This window comes from Mandrillus leucophaeus, unplaced genomic scaffold (genome assembly GCF_000951045.1).
Source record: "Mandrillus leucophaeus isolate KB7577 unplaced genomic scaffold, Mleu.le_1.0 Scaffold329, whole genome shotgun sequence".
Lineage (NCBI taxonomy): Eukaryota > Metazoa > Chordata > Mammalia > Primates > Cercopithecidae > Mandrillus > Mandrillus leucophaeus.
The window spans coordinates 1,372,485-1,388,784 of record NW_012103465.1 but is presented as its reverse complement, the minus strand read 5'-3'; the positions used below and the strand labels follow the sequence as shown (position 1 = coordinate 1,388,784).

General features: G+C 36.1%; 1 protein-coding gene across 3 annotated transcripts in view; it reads left to right on the top strand.

Annotated features, from left to right (window-relative positions):
- Positions 1-16,300, top strand: part of RFX3 (regulatory factor X, 3 (influences HLA class II expression)) — a 309,220-nt gene that overhangs the window by 272,735 nt on the left and 20,185 nt on the right. For all 3 annotated transcript variants that reach the window (XM_011988353.1, XM_011988354.1, XM_011988356.1), the window contains one exon: positions 7,498-7,651. In XM_011988353.1, coding sequence (XP_011843743.1) covers positions 7,498-7,651 — 154 coding nt within the window. The remainder of the gene's footprint in view (positions 1-7,497; positions 7,652-16,300) is intronic.

Below are 16,300 nucleotides of genomic sequence, written 5' to 3'. Positions count from 1 at the left end.
GACGAGTTAATGGGTGCAGCACACCAACATGGCACATGTATACATATGTAACAAACCTGCACGTTGTGCACATGTACCCTAGAACATAAAGTATAATTAAAAAAAAGAAAAAACCAGCATTTATGACCTTTGTAAGTCAGTGTCTTTACCGTATATGTAGGATGGAATTCTTTCGTAAGTCGGGTAAATTATATTTTTAACTCTGGCATTTGTTCTTGTGGTAAGAGTTTATTTTTTAGCTGCTTTAGAGAAAGCTGGCCCCACTGATTTGGCCCTAAGGTTAATATCTGCTGTAAAGCATAGGCAGTCTCTAGTGTAGAGTCTGTGCAGCCATGCACATATCAGAAAGTGGTGGCCACAAGACATACGCCCGACTGTAGCTGTGTCTACACTATGGTCATCATCTGGATATCAGTGGTGAGTCCAAAGCTCGTTGTGAGGAGGGAAAGACTATGAATAAGTAACAGAATTTAGGAACAAATAGTACTTGTGAACTCAGTAAACCCAGACTATAGGATTTCCATATTGTTTTGACCACCGTTGGTTATAATGATGGAATCAGAGGTCTTTTAATTATGATGGTAGTTCCTTTGGTTTTATTATAAGTGACTTTTTTCTTTCTCAACTGATTTGGTCCAGATTCTTATTTCTTAAACTGAAGTAGACATATAGATCCACATCATATGTTTCATTAAGAGTTAAATTATCCTTACATCCTGAAAATAGCCGTCTAGTGTCTAGCCCAGGGTCAAATGCAATGAAAGCAAGCCAGCCAGTTTTTTGCTGTTGTTTTGTTTTTGTTTTTTTAGTGGTACAATTCCATAGTCCTGCCTCTCATATATTTAGTACCTTTAGCCCACATAATTCAAGAAGCAAATTATTAAGGTGTTGTCTGGCTCTGTGACCCACTAGTATGCATCAGTGAAGCCAGTGCTAGATTTGGATCTGGGTGTTCATGAGAAATGTGTTGATGAGAAATTATGTTTTCCCTTGATACATCAGAAGGATTTGAAATGCGTTATCACAGTGTTCTCGAGGTAGATGCAGCAACAGTTGTAGTAATGGTAGAATTAGAAAATTTGATTTGGGAACATTTTTTAAGATTTCAGATATTTTCCCAGTTGCCCAAGAGTTTGTTTTTTATTCATCAAGTTTTTTTCCCAGAAAATAACATAAATGGTATATGTGCTCCATGAATGATTGATGAAACAGCAGTACACTGACTGGCAGTACACTTGACTGGCTGTTCCAAAACTTACATGACCAAAGTCAGAGTCCATCATCTACATCCAAAAAAGCAAGGTGTTTTTTTTCTTCCTACTGCTTTCTTATGTTGTTAGTGTCAGACTTGCCCTTACCTCTACCTGTGGTTGTTGGTTGTTTTTTTTTTTTTTTTCTATATTTAGTCGATGTCATTTTAGAAATACATCCCTGGAGCCTTCATCTCCACAGAGATTTGTTGCAGGTATCTTGAAAGGAGAGAAAATTACTTACTTGCATTTCTTGTTCTCTGCAGATATACAATCCCAGTAGATCATCACTTGCCTGGCCTCTGTCCTCCCTGAGTTGAGGATAATTGGCTTGTTGTTATTAGACACTACTATGGTTATTATTTTCGTTTCAAAAAGACTTGAAGGCATACAGTTCAGGGCCCCTGAAGGAAAGGCACATTCAGACAGATGCATACCTCCTGCTGGTAGGCAAAGTCAATAGCTTAGAAACTTGAGCCTTTAATATCTGAACTGTTTTTTACTGAGACATAAGAACATATTGAGTAGTGAAAATTGCATTCACAAACTATCAGAAAAGCAGAATTAGAATATTTTTTAATGTTTTTGGCATTGCAGATGCCAAAAATTTGTAAATTTGTAAATGCCATTATAAATTTGGCAGTCACATACATAGTAGGCCCTTCATGTTCTGAAATCAGATGCTTAATCTCTTAATTTCTAACATTTTTATATGTATTTACATACATAGAAATATAGAAATGAACTTGCAGAGAATCATGGTAGCAGTTGATACAGCGCTACAAACAGTCTCTGCTCTGAATGGGGGCTCTCTCCTTGCCTAACCTGGCTTTCAGTGACTAATGGTGGTTCCCTGGGAGGCAGAAAAAAAAATCACTGCCTTTCTTGGGCAGAATTGGAGAAGTTATGTGGGCCATTTCTCAGCTTGTGTGTTTTGTGGATAACAGAAGAAAGCATTCTTCAGGGCCACCCTGAAGGTCATTCAGATATCCCATTTTTAAAGAATGGAATGTATAGCTTTGATATTGTGGCTTGAAAGTAGGCACAGGGTGCCTAGTTTGCCTACAACTGGACAATATATGAATCTTCCAAAAAGTAATACTCTTTTCTGAATCAACTGTAAGCACTTTTCAAAGAGTGAGTTCACATAAGGATCACAGGTGTGATGTTCTCACCCGAAGGGTGTGAGACATCTTCAAACACTCAGAAGAGGCAGGTTGGCTCTCACATGTTAGGGTATATGTTTCAATTTCCACATGATGAATTATAAAGATAAATATACAAAGGTATTTCTTGTCCATTATAAAATAATTAACGTTTACAACTCTGATCTTAAAAAGAGTTGAATTCATGGTAACTTAGCAACACTTCAGTGGAGTCAATTTTACAACATATCTTACGGAAGTCTGAATCGGACAATAGGATTCCAATTAAACTGTTAATTGTGTCATTTAATACTTGGCATGTAGTGCGGAAGCCTGACACAGAGAGAATAAAGTAGATATAGCGTTAATGATACAATTCAGCTGATTCTTTTCTAAATATATGACAATAATTTCGTGACATACATATCAGTATTTTTTAAATAACTAGGTATTATAATTGAGGATCAATAAATTTTTTTAAAAAAACTTCCAACAGAATTTAGCATTACATGTGCATTTTATGCTGAAATAAGGTGATTGCCTAACCATCTAGAAGTTTCCAGAACACTCAGAATGAAATCCAAAGGCCTTATCATGGCCTACTAGGCCCTACACAGTCCAGCCACTAGAGTCGTACAGACCCTATCACGTATTCTTCTCTTTGCTCACTGCCTTCCTACCACATTAGCCTCCTGACTGCTCTTTGAACACAGCAAACAGTTCTGTCTCAAGCTCTTTCATTTGCTCTCCTTTCTGCCAGGAAAATTCTTCACCTGTGTTCATTTTCTCACTTCAATCCAGTTTCTGCTCAGATATCACCTCCTCAGAAAGAATTTTCTAGATACCCCAACTTAAAATGCCTGCCCTCATCACTCTCCAGTCTCTGGCCCTGATTTATAGGATCTCTTACTCTAACTTTATATTTTTTATCTACTTGTATATTTACTGACTGTCTCGCCTAATAGAATGTGATCCTTTTTGAAACCAAATTTTGTCTGTCTTGTCTGAACCAAGACCCTGCTACAGAGTAGGAACACAATAAATATCTGCTGAATAAATAAATGTGAATTTTCTTGGAAAAGTTGAATTTGCATTTCTAAAATGATACCAGAAAACTATTTGTTATGAACATTCTCCTTAGTTGTTCACATGATTTCAGGGTTATTGTATTTTAACAGAAGGCCAAGGTGGGTGGATCACCTGAGGTCGGGAGTTCGACACCCACCTGACCAACATGGAGAAACCCTGTCTGTACTAAAAATACAAAATTAGCCAGTCGTGGTGGCGCATGTTTTTAATCCCAGCTACTCGGGAGGCTGAGGCAGGAGAATCGCTTGAACCCAAGAGGCGGAGGTGGCAGTGAGCCGAGATCATGCCATTGCACTCCAGCCTGGGCAACAAGAGCGAGACTCCATCTCCAAAACAAAAAAAGAGAAAGAGAAATACAAAGACCTAAAATTCAAACTTAGAAATGTATAAAGAAAGACTCATTCTCTATCTGTGATATTCATTCCTGAAAAGATTTATTAACATTCACCTGACTCGGTATTGTTTTTCTGTATTATTATATAATGAATGACATCTTTTAAAATAAATATTTTTATTATGCAGTTAATATATGCTCACATTAGAAAATGTGGTAAATACAGGCCAGGCATGGGGGCTTGCACCTGTAATCCCAGCTATTTGGGAGGCTGAGGCAGGAGGATCTGTTGAGTCCAGGAATTCGAGACCAACCTGGGCCACACAGTAAGACCCCATCTTTAACAAAATAAAATAATAAGCTGGGCATGGTAGCAAGTGCCTATGGGAGGTGAGGAGCATAAGATCACTGGAACCCAGGAGTTCCATGCTGCAGTGAATCACTATAATGGCATCACTGCACCCCAGCCTGGACAATACAGCAAGACCCCCATCTCTAAAAAAAAAAAAAATTAATTTTTTAAAAAGATAATCTAGGAAATACAAAAACTTCTACCCAGAAATTGCCACTGGTTAAATGTTTTCCTTTTGGGTTAAATAAGATTGGGATCCAGTTGTTTCCCGTGAACTATTTAACTGTATTTTTCTCTTAACATTTTTTATTTGCAATTGTATCTTAAGCATTTCTTGCCATTAAATATCTTCAGAAACATAATGTTTAATGTCCTCATACTATTTCATTATGTTTATGCCTTATACATTATTTAGACATTCCCTTATTCTTGAACATTAAGATGGGTTTTGGTGTTTTGATACAGTTTTTAAAATGCTATCATGATTATCTTCATATACAATCATACATATATCTTTGGATAAGTTCAAGTAAAAGGATATAAACATTTAAAGTAACTAATACTACTTTAATGAAATGTGTGATCTCAATGCTAATAAAGTATTAGATATTCCAGTTTACTTGGGGGTAGGAATATTTTGACGTATGGAGTGTTTTTATGTAAATGAGCTCATATATCTTGCTTCAACTTAACCATTATATTATAAACATCTTTCCATGTTACTACTTATATGTCTACTTCATTTTTAACTACTTATATGCATACAATTTTATATCTAAATGAGCCATAACTTGTTTAATCAGCATCCTACTAGATTATCTTTTTAATGATATTTACTTTCTCCTCCTAGTTTCTCACTAGTACAAATATTGTGCTGCAGTTGTAACTATCTTTGGTTATTTGTGTAAATTTCTAGAATTCGATTTCTGGGTCAAAGGTTTTGACATTTTAAATTTTGACAAATACTGCCAAATTTCCCTCTACAAAAGTTTTATGAATTTATATTCATAGAGACAGTAAAGGAGAGTTTTTCCAAACCAACTATAATATTGGGTCTTTTAACCTCTGACAGCTTTATAGAGTATATAAGGTATCTTACTTTAATTTTCATTTCTTTAATTCCAAATAAAATGAGTCCTTTTTTTATGTTTGTTAGCCATTTGTCTTATGCTTTAAATTTTTAAAATTTGAAAATTTTAGATACTTGCTATCTTTCTTCAGCAAGATAAATGCAATTAGGAGCAAATATTCTGTTCATGCTTTACTTTAAAAATCATTTATTTCAAGTCTTTGTTAGTATGGGTAAAAATGTTACATAACATTTTATTTTTATTTTTGTGTTGTTTTTGCTTTTTTTTAGTAAGTGATTCACTGCTTTAAAATTTTTTTCCATAGGAATATAAACATTTATTTTCACATAGCTCTTATATTATGATCTTATGAATTATTTTTACAAATTGGTAATATATCACTGAATTTTAGAAAAGTCATGGATAGAGTTATATATAGAACTTTGTCATATATTTTGGCATGCAAATGAAAGTATTCATTTATTTTTAATAATTATTTATAGAGTTGTAAACTTAAGGAATTCATTAAGGTAATCAATTACAAGATATTATTCACTAGACCTACTATTTATGATAATGAATATATTATTAACACTAATGTAGCTAACAGTATAGTTACATGGGTAGTTTTCTTAAGATTTCACATACATTATTTCATTTGACTCTTGGGCTAACCTTTGAACCTTACAAAAAATTACGTGATCACAATTGAAATCACACAGTGGTAACCTGGGTCTGTGTAACTTCAAACCCACACTTATTTTTCTTATTATAATTTAGTAAATAGATCTACAGAATTGAGAGGCCCTCTGCCATCATCATATAATAATTGCTATTCTTGCCACCATAAATAAATGAGAATGAGAAGGTCAGCTTCTCTTTTTCTGTGTATTATAATCACAATCACTTATATTTGAATAGCATTCTAGTTATAAGTTGATTTCACATCCTTTAACTTATTTTATCCTTGAAATAGCATGTAAGTTAGATAAGACTAAAGGCAGTGTTTTGTTTTCATGCAAGAGGAAAAACATCTCAGGGAAATAAATGATCTTTTTGAGGTCAACAGTCAATGAAGAGACAGAATCAGAATTCAAGGCTTCTGTGTTTCAGATGGACAATGATTTGTCACTTGCCAAGTTGAAAGCATACAATTTGATGTATTAGTAGCCTCTCTTTAAACAAGGTTGAAAAATGAAACAGAAAACAAAAGTACAGTCTTTGTTTTTCCATTTGCCTCATGTGTTATAATTCTTTACTGTAAAACAAGGCATAGGTGAGATTTTACCTCTTTCTCCTGAGAATTCAATGGTGGTTTTAGTGTTCGTATGCCAAAAGTCTTTAGAAAAAGGCCAATAAATGAAAGTGGTAAGAAACACACACATACACACATACACACACTCTCACACACACATCACTCTGATTCTAAATTTTGACTATTTTAAGGTTTGAAGTGTGTGAACAAGCTTAATGATTGGCATGTTGAAGCCAAGATTTTATTTTGGACTCATTTCCATTTTAAATATAATAGAATTTATTATTTTTTTATTAATAATATTGCTTATATTTTCATATTATATACATTAAATGCATTTTCAAAAATAATGGATTTCTTAATTGATTTTATTGTGCTTATTTCTAATGTAAATATGCCATAATTTAAGTGGAAATCATAAGAAACTGGAAGCACTTAATACGTTTATTTTCCAAGAAAACTTGCTGGAATCCTTGTACATACTTGCCTGTAGTCTACATTGCCACATCTAGGAATATTGCTTAGTATATTTTGTAAGCTTTGTCTGGCAGAAATACATATTTTTCCTAAAGCATACCTCAGAGGTCATTATCACTGAGAGGGCACAGACTGCCAACCTTCATCGGTAAGATTTTTACTTCGAGTTGCTTTTTCTTAGGGTAGTGATGAGTGCTGAATCTTTCAGAAATATTTTTTGTTGAATTCTGATTTATTTGTGAGTTTGGTAGAAGCAGCAGACTTGCCTATGATAGTAAAGTGACTTTTTCCACTAAGACTATCTATCTCTAATAAGGATCAAGTCTCGGTGAGGATTACCTCTTTATCATTCTATTTAAATGAGTTGAGGCAACTGCTTTCAATAATGAAATGATTTCATGGCAGGTTTTATACTATACCAACCATATAGACTCCCAGCTTGACTTTTTTTAAGAGGAAAAATAGGTAGAGTGCTAATTTTTGTCATTAATATTAGCTGCATATATGTCTTTTCTCTTGGAACAGCTCAATGGTTATTCGGGACTTAACCTTACGCAGTGCTGCTAGCTTTGGCTCCTTCCACCTGATCCGTCTACTCTACGACGAATATATGTTTTACTTAGTAGAACATCGTGTTGCTCAGGCAACAGGAGAGACTCCCATAGCAGTCATGGGCGAGGTAAGAGAGACTGAAAGAGCTGTGACCCATTGGGTTATTAAAAATAAACCAGAATTATACTTCAGTCTAAATATATTAATTACTGATTAAAACTATGGTTCCTAACCAAGTCAGCCTCAGACTCAGGAGGGGCTGTAGAGTTATTGCAAGAGTTCCTTAAATTCCTCTGTTCTTATGTGCTTAATCAAAAGATTCTAAAATTGTAGATTATATCGTGAAAGTTCATGGAATGTCTCTCTATATTATACAGGTGCCTATTTAAAAGAAAAACTTGAGAACCACTGGAATATGAAAAATATTTTGAGTGGGAAAAAGATTGATGCTCCTGATAAAGCAAAGGGCTAGGAATACAATGGAAAAGGTTAAATATGTATTTTGTAGACTCTTTTCCCCAGTCCCCAGGAACAAGTAAATGATTCTGTTTTAGAAGGATAAAAATGGTAATGATGATAACTAACATTTTTTGGACACTTAATATGTGCCAGGCACAGTTCTATGTTTTTTACATGAAATAAAGCACTCAATGCAAGTCTTTGAGATAGGTTCTACTTTATTCTGTTTTACAATAAGCATCCAAGGTTTATGCAGAAAGCTAAGACACAGAAAGGTTAAATGATTACTCAGCTAAAAAATGGTAGAAATTTTTTTCAAACACAGTCTGATTTTCAAACCCATGCTTCTAACCACTAGTGATGTGAGGGGGAAAATTCTCTTCTTCAGAATTTCTGAATAGTAATCAAAATGGCTTATCAAAAAGCTAAAACTCTGAATATAAACAAGGGCTGGTTAATATAATAAGGAATAGATGCAAATGCTCAAATGGTTCAGCACTGGCTTATTTTGTTACATTGAATGCAGGAGGCAGGGGTAGTTTATACCTTGTTGAATTATACCAGATTAGAAAATGTGACAAATTTCCCAAGGCTGTAAAAAAGACATGTTCACTTTTAAGCTATGTGTATGTGCTTATATAAATAAAAAAGAGTGAAAATAGATATTATTCAATGCTTTTCCTAGTTTAATATAATAAGGCATAAATAAAAATACATTAAAATACGTCAAGGACCTCCCTAATATTCTAGTATAAATAAAATGCATGTCAAACTTGCCTAGAAGGTCATTTGAAATATTCATCTTTTCCACTTCTTTAAAACCCCTTGCTGTATACCAGTCTAAATGTCTTTGTATGATGTTCCCTGATGATGGTTAAGCTTTAATGATGCCAAATATATGTGAGATTAAGCAGGAATCACTGTGGCTTTTCATTGTAAGCAGGACCTCATGTGACCAAAGCAATCTGGACTTTTCTTATATTTGACTTCCCCTCATTGCCTCTTTCTTTAGTTGTTTTGTAGATGCCTTGTTGGAAAATGCCCAGTTAGCACGTGGACTCAGTACCCTAAAATTTCTTAACTCAGGGTTCAAGACTTCAGAAATGAACCTTGTCTTTTAGTATACTTAACACATTTGCCATCTACCTCATACACTCCAGGACTTCTTTAACAGGATAAACAGGATAATGATGGCAGGGATTCTCATTAACACCATGTGGCTAATCCTGATGCATGGCCTTTGCTTTCCTTGTATCTCTAGGGAACAAAGGCAGTGGACATGAGCCAGTCACACAGTGTGAAGGCTTAGCAACCTCCTGGTATGCTTGCAGAGGTGGCACCAGAATTAAAATGGGCTACATAATCTGTAGTGCCAACTAACCATCCTAATAGGTATCCTTTTTTTTTTTTTATTACTACATGTAAACGATCTAAATGAACATGACAGATTTTACATGAGGCAAAGATATATACATAAAATCTAAATTTAAAAAAAAAAAAAACACGGTCAAAGATCTAATTCCTGATTTCTTTGTTTACTCAGTTTATAGGAAAGCCCTTTGACCTGCCTATGCTCATCCATTATTTACCCCAAAAGGCAAATTCAGACTAACTTTATAGGTTGGTCTCCCCATACAGCATTGATGCCTCATACACCTGTTTGCTCTCATAGATCTAGTGGCCATGGTCGTACTATCATATCTAAAATTTCTTGATTTGGGAAAAAGGAGAAGGAAATTCAAAAAATTAAAAAGTCTGTTTTCTCATGTTCTCCTCACGTTATCCTAAGTCTACCTTCTCTTGGTCCCTTGGGTGACTTCCTTTTCCAATCACCAACTCCAGATGTGCCTGTGTACATAGTGGGAGTAACACATCAGGCCAAAATCCATTGAAATCCATAAAAATCACCATCACTCCCAGTCACAGCAAGTGGTTTGGAATAATGATTAATAATAGCAACCACAAAGACAATAACAATTGTCACTATTTATTGAGAGCATATCATATATTTAACGAAATTAATAATCTTGCTCTATCTACTAATGGCTCTCTCAGTAAATGGTGCCACAATCCTCCCAGTTGATTATACCAGACACATCAGCATTCCCTTTTTATGTCCTTCTATCTTGACTCCCATCTCCAACCAATTACCAAGTTTTCTGTTTCTGAAATCCCTCAGAGTGCAGTCAGTATCGTCTTATGAAAATGCAAAGCTGACTGTGTCATCCCCCGCTTGAAACCCTTCAGTGGCTTTCCCTTGTGTTACGAACATGAGCTTTTGCATGATCTGGTCCTGCCCCTCTGATCAACGTCAGCCTCCCACTTCCTACTCTTTCTGTTGCAATCACAGTGGCCTTTTCTCTGTTTTCATTCACCAAGCTTTTCTCATCCTTGGACTGCTGCATAAATGGTTCTTTCTACCTAGAAGCCTCTGCCCATCTCCTCGCACCCATTCTAACTCCTACTTCATGTTGTAAAAATCAGTTTCTCAGGGAGACTCAGTTCCTCCAGAATACCTTAAATAGTTCAAGTCTTTCTGATTTGTACTTTTACTTGTCATTCTAGAAGCTCCACAATACTAATTGCACAGTTCTTTGTTTGATTTGTATAATCAAAGATGTAATACCTGGAAACAATAAAGGACTTTGAGTCAGAAGTGAATTCTACTTCTAACTCTGTCGTGTCTACTAGTATAATCTTGGGCAAATCATGTTGACTTGTGTTGAACTCCAGACTTCTGATCTCTGAAATTGATTTATCATTTATTAACAAGTTTTTCTTGTGCAAATACTCTATGCCAAAGCTATCATGATTGGGACACAATGATGAGCAAAATGGATTTTTACCCTGCCTTTGAGGAGCTTAGATTTCAAGTGGAGGATATATATTTAAATAGTCACATAATTATAGCCGCAAACTTTGTTAAGTGCTATGAAAAAAATTAAAGGGATATAAGAACGCTTAAAGCATGGGGCCCTAAATCTAGCCTGGTAGGACCAGGGAAGGTTTTCCCAAGGAAGTGATGTTTGAGGTGAGAACTAAAGGACAAAAGATGTTAACTCTGTGAAGAGAGAATCTGAAGGTAAGGGGTGAAAAACACCCCAGGCACAGGGGAATGTGCTCAGGCCCTGACAGATGGGAGGGGGCACAGCCAAGGTGAAGTTTTTCTGGGAAACCTAACGTTCAAGCACCACAGAGACCAAATAAACACTGTCAAATGCAACTGACAAGAGGAAAAATTGAATTAGGATAGAAAGTCTAAATTTCAAATGAAGCTAACACCTACATAGCAATTGTGTGCCAGGTACTGTTCTAAGTGCCATATATATGTGTTAATAACTCACCACAGACCTATAAGTGGATACTATTATTACACCTGTTTTACAGATGATGAAATGAGAGGCCAGGCGCGGTGGCTCATGCCTGTAATCCCAGCACTTTGGGAGGCCAAGGCGGTGGATCACCTGAGGTCAGGAGTTCGAGACCAGCCTGACCAACATGGTGAACCCCCGTCTCTACTGAAAATACAAAACAGTTAGTCCCAGCTACTCAGGAGGCTGAGACAGGAGAATTGTCTGAACCCAGGAGGCGGCGGAGGTTGCAGTGAGCCGAGGTCACACCACTGAACTCCAGCCTGGGCGACAAATCAGGACTCCATCTCCAAAAATAAAAAGAAGAACAAATGAGACACAGAACCAAAAAGTAACTTGCCCGAGGTCACACAACTACTAAAGTGTGAAATCAGGTCCCGAAACCATGCCGTCAGGCACCAAAGTCTTTGCTGTTAATCTACCATGCTTATGACCTGCTACAGATTGGAGCAGGATTGGAGTAAGAACAGTTTCAAGGGCAAACCTGCAAAATAGTCACAAACTTTGCTGGGCATTTGTTTTGCCTTTATAGGTGCTTGCTTTGGAAAAGGTGTCAGTTAAATAGTTTCATAAGCAAAGAAAAAGACTTTCCTTTTAAAGTGACTTAAGAACAATGAATGTATCTTTTCAATAATGTGAACTCAGTAAATGAGTTTTAAAATTAACATTACTTAACATTATTTGAGCAGGCAGGCAGGAAAGAACATGTTTTACATATAAAAATACACAAGCATACAAACCATTACTTTTGAATTCACTGTAACACTGTCATTTCAATTGTTGCTGGTGTTACTGAAATAAAGACTGCTATACAGTGGACTCCCCTAAACTGGAAGCAGCTTCACAGTCCCAAAAAGTTTTCCTCTAAATGTCAGTATGCTACTACATTAATGCTGACTAGTAAATTATTTAAAGCATATGCAATTCTAGAGTTTCTTTTATTTTTGCCTAAATGGTAAAAAGGAAACAATTTATTTATTGCTAGAATTTATATAATTTTTAAATTTTCATTTAAATATTATAAATTTATCCACAAGCTTTCTGGCAGTGGTGAAATTTTAAGAGTAGGAATAAAATAAACAAGTTGCATCTGTTTACACACCTGTTAAATAAACAATTTTAAAAATCATAAAACTTTCTGTACAACTCTGACCAGAAAAATTGAGCAGAAAAATGTCCTTTTATTCAAGTGTTATGGCTGTTTAGAATCTTTCTGCTTTATTTCTTTAAAACATACATAGTGCATTAATATATTCACTAAATCTATAAAATTTTTATTGCTTCATAAAATTATTTTGTTACAAATCTTTTAATAATCTATTAAATATATCTAAATTCTTTTAATCATAATTTATACTTAATATTATATCTAAGCCACCTCTTTAGCCATTTTCAAATAAAGAGGAACCGGTAGTGTCTTTAAGTATTTAATTGTGAATATCAATATAGAAAAGATAATATTTCAGTAATATTTTTTGAGAAAAATTTAACCTGTAACAATTTAACATCAAAAGAAAAATGTCTTGGATTCATCCAAATTGATGTACTTGGTTAATTTTTTTTGGAAGGAAAAAAAATCTTCAATCTAAAAACTGAAGAAGTGCAATAATAATTGAACATGTAAGCTTTTGGGATAAAAGCTCAGTGAAAGAATTTCATTTGGTGGAAGTAGAATTACAGTCACAGTAAACAAGTATTGGTGCTTAAAGTAAAATCAAACCAAAGAAAAACAAAGTTTAGCGAGCATTGTGCTAGTGTGACTAGGGAATACACTTTAAATGTGCCTGTTGAACAATAGACTTGTTATAACAGAGTATTTTAAAAGGAAAGAACATTATCACAAGTCAAGATAGTTTGCAGGAAAAAAAATAGAATCTTGGAACAGTAGTAGCTTAGAAAATGTAAGGAATGTTTGTCAGAAGTTATATTGTTGATTGTTATTTATAGTAAAGCTTATTATTTACTATATTAGTATTTTTCTAACTGAGGGCAGGCCTTGTGCCAATCACTATGCTAGGTGTCTTACATTCTTATTTAATATTAACCAAAACCTTGGAAAAGGTGTCTTAGTATCCCTATTTCACCAGTGAGGAAAACAGAAATTGAAAGTTGTCCCAAGTCAAAACTAGCAAGTTTTGAAAGTAGGACTGCCTCACTTCAAATAGTCAAATGGGATGGGCTTAATCTATATTTCAGTTGTTCACCATATAAATTACATAGTTTCAGAATAGGGACTATGTGTTTCAGAATAGGAACTGTGTGCAACTCCCCAAAACACATAAACACATAGACACACATTTTCTCTCTGACAATCACAAGCCAGGTGCTTAGCTTATAAGTTATTATTATTTTGTTTCATAGTTTTTTTCCTCTGCCTTACAGGATGCCTCTTAATACTCTTGCCATCTTTTCCCCTTGCACTTTTTGTTAGTAGATGTTTGGAATATGAAAACTAAATGGATATTAGTCTAAGCAAATTGCATTTGGAAAACTAAATCTGCCAGAAAATAACAAATTACACCCTTCAGCTCCTCTACACCCATCCTGAGATCAGACCTAAATCAAACATTTTTTTAAACAATTCATAGTTTGGTTTTAGTTGTAAATCTGCTCATCTACTTTAGCACAATTTCTGACAACTTGAAAATAAATTATAAAAGTGACCCCAAAGTTCCAGAGAATTGGCACCTTGTCCCATTTTTCTTCCTTTTTCCTGTTTTGTCATTCTGTTCATTTCTCTTCTTGCATTTGAGAAAAGAATCTGTTGACTCAGCAGCCCAGGGCTATGGTTCTTTCCCTCTGGGATCCCTGCTCATTAGCTTCCTATGCATGGCTTTCTTCCCTGCTGACGCTGGGCTATAACCTCTCCTCTCATCCTCTTCAGGGAATGGAGAAAATTTTGCTTATAACGTGATCTAAACAATCACACAATAGGTACCCAAAAACTACTCACTCAAGGAAGGAAGTACAAAGGAGTGAGAGAAGGACAGACTGCCAATTGATAGGACGTCTTCTTGGATTTCATGATTGATACACTAGATTTCTTTACCCCGGGGGAGGGGGGAACTCCTAGACCAAAAAGTGTACCTTCTCCTCAGAAAGTGCCTGTCAATACTATTTCAGAGAAATACGATAAAGTTGGACTTTCATAGGTGCTTAAAAGAGCACTTTTCCTAAAGAGCTTAGAAGTGGGAAAAGAAACCAAAATAGAAGTTGAAGACTTTTAAACATATTTCAAGGACTAAAATGGTCACTGTAGACATCAGGAGAGAAATCTCATCAGCACACAGTCCTCTTCAGCAAAGTCCACCACTAAGTTACTTGTTTAGTAAAGAGTTTCTCCGGTAGCACTGCAGCTATTTGGGCAGACCCAACCAGAGAAAAAGATTCCCTGGCATAGAATAAGCATGACGGTGCCACCTACTGGCCACTTTGCCACACCCTGTCATCCTGTGACACTTTGCCACACTCTGTCATCAAGTGGCTCTGGCTTTGAGATAGTCTTTATGGTGGTTTTGCTCTCAAGCACAGGTGAAGATGGTGGTTGCTGGCCCCCCCGATAAATAAATAGCTCTTGTTTGGGATAGGTAAATTTCTAAACTCATAGGAATTGTTTTCTGCCTTTCTTTACACCATCGTTGTGTGAAATATACTGCCATAAAATGTCATAAAAATTAGAGATTTTCTGCAAGAATATGGGCCTTATGTGATGATAATACAAGCACTTCAAACGTGGTTGATGCTTGTTGTGACGGTTTTCTTAGTACAAAGGGAACATGTTTCTATATTGCCGCTCTGATTGTCTCTCCAGTTAATGATTTCCAGAAAAGAGAAGTGGTATAATCAAATTTAAGATGTAGTCCTCTGATAGAATAAATTAATGCTATGCTTTCCTATTAAATAATATAGGTGTTTTCAAGGGGAGCCAGTATTAAATTAGGAGCAAGGTTCATTCTATTTCCCCAATAGCTTTACTTGCATAAAGGATGTGCTGCCTGGCCTAGCCCTGCAATTTGCAGGGCCCAGGATACCATATGTCTAAATATTTTAAAAGTTATGAATCAAACTATAAATAAAATCTGTTCTATCCACCTGCCTTGACAAATAGGTCTTGATAACAACTTGGCAGGCTGAGTTTGGATTTGAAATTCTGTCTCCCCTGAGTTCCATACCAGAAAATAGTGACATATACATAGCCAGCCCCTGTCCCCAGCCTCTGGCCCCTAGACTGCTTCATCACTCCCCATCTTATATTATGAACAGCTTTGTGCTCAGATTTGTGGACACCTCAGCCCAGTCCTCAAGTTTTGTCTATGTTTTGCAAACAGCTGCCCCTTTTCGGCTATCTCTTCATGCCTCTGAATGGTAGAGTTGGAGAAGAGAGCTGCTGGGACCTGGAAGGGAACTCAGAGCCATGGGGCAGGGAATTCTAGGGTCTCAGATAACAAGAGGTGATCTGGGAGGAGGGAGGAAAGCACAGGCTCCAAGAAGTCACATCCAGTTGGCTCTGTGGACTCCTTACACTGTAAGAAAGGGAATGGCAATGGAAAAGACAAAACAGAGTTCTCCATAGTGTGGGTCTTGGGCCAAAGGCCCCTCTCACTTTGGCCTTAATGGTGGTGTTAAATGCTCCTGTTTTTGAAACCACTTTTCTCTTCCAAGGCAACTGAGGCTGATATTGTAATCTGAACACTTCACCGCCTGCACACTCACTTGTGTGTCTTAGGCATTTAAAAACATTTAGGTACACCTGTTGCTGTGTGCCCAAGGCAGGCAGAAAAGCCTGAACAGTTAGAATCATGCTGCCCTGTGTACAGAGTGACCAGTAGCACACATTGCCAGGATAGCTGTCTAGCCCACAAGAGCAAGACCAACAGCAGCTACCAGTAGGATTTGCCCACGTGTGGAGCAAACTGCCAGAGATCTTGGCCTTCTTAGCAGGTTTC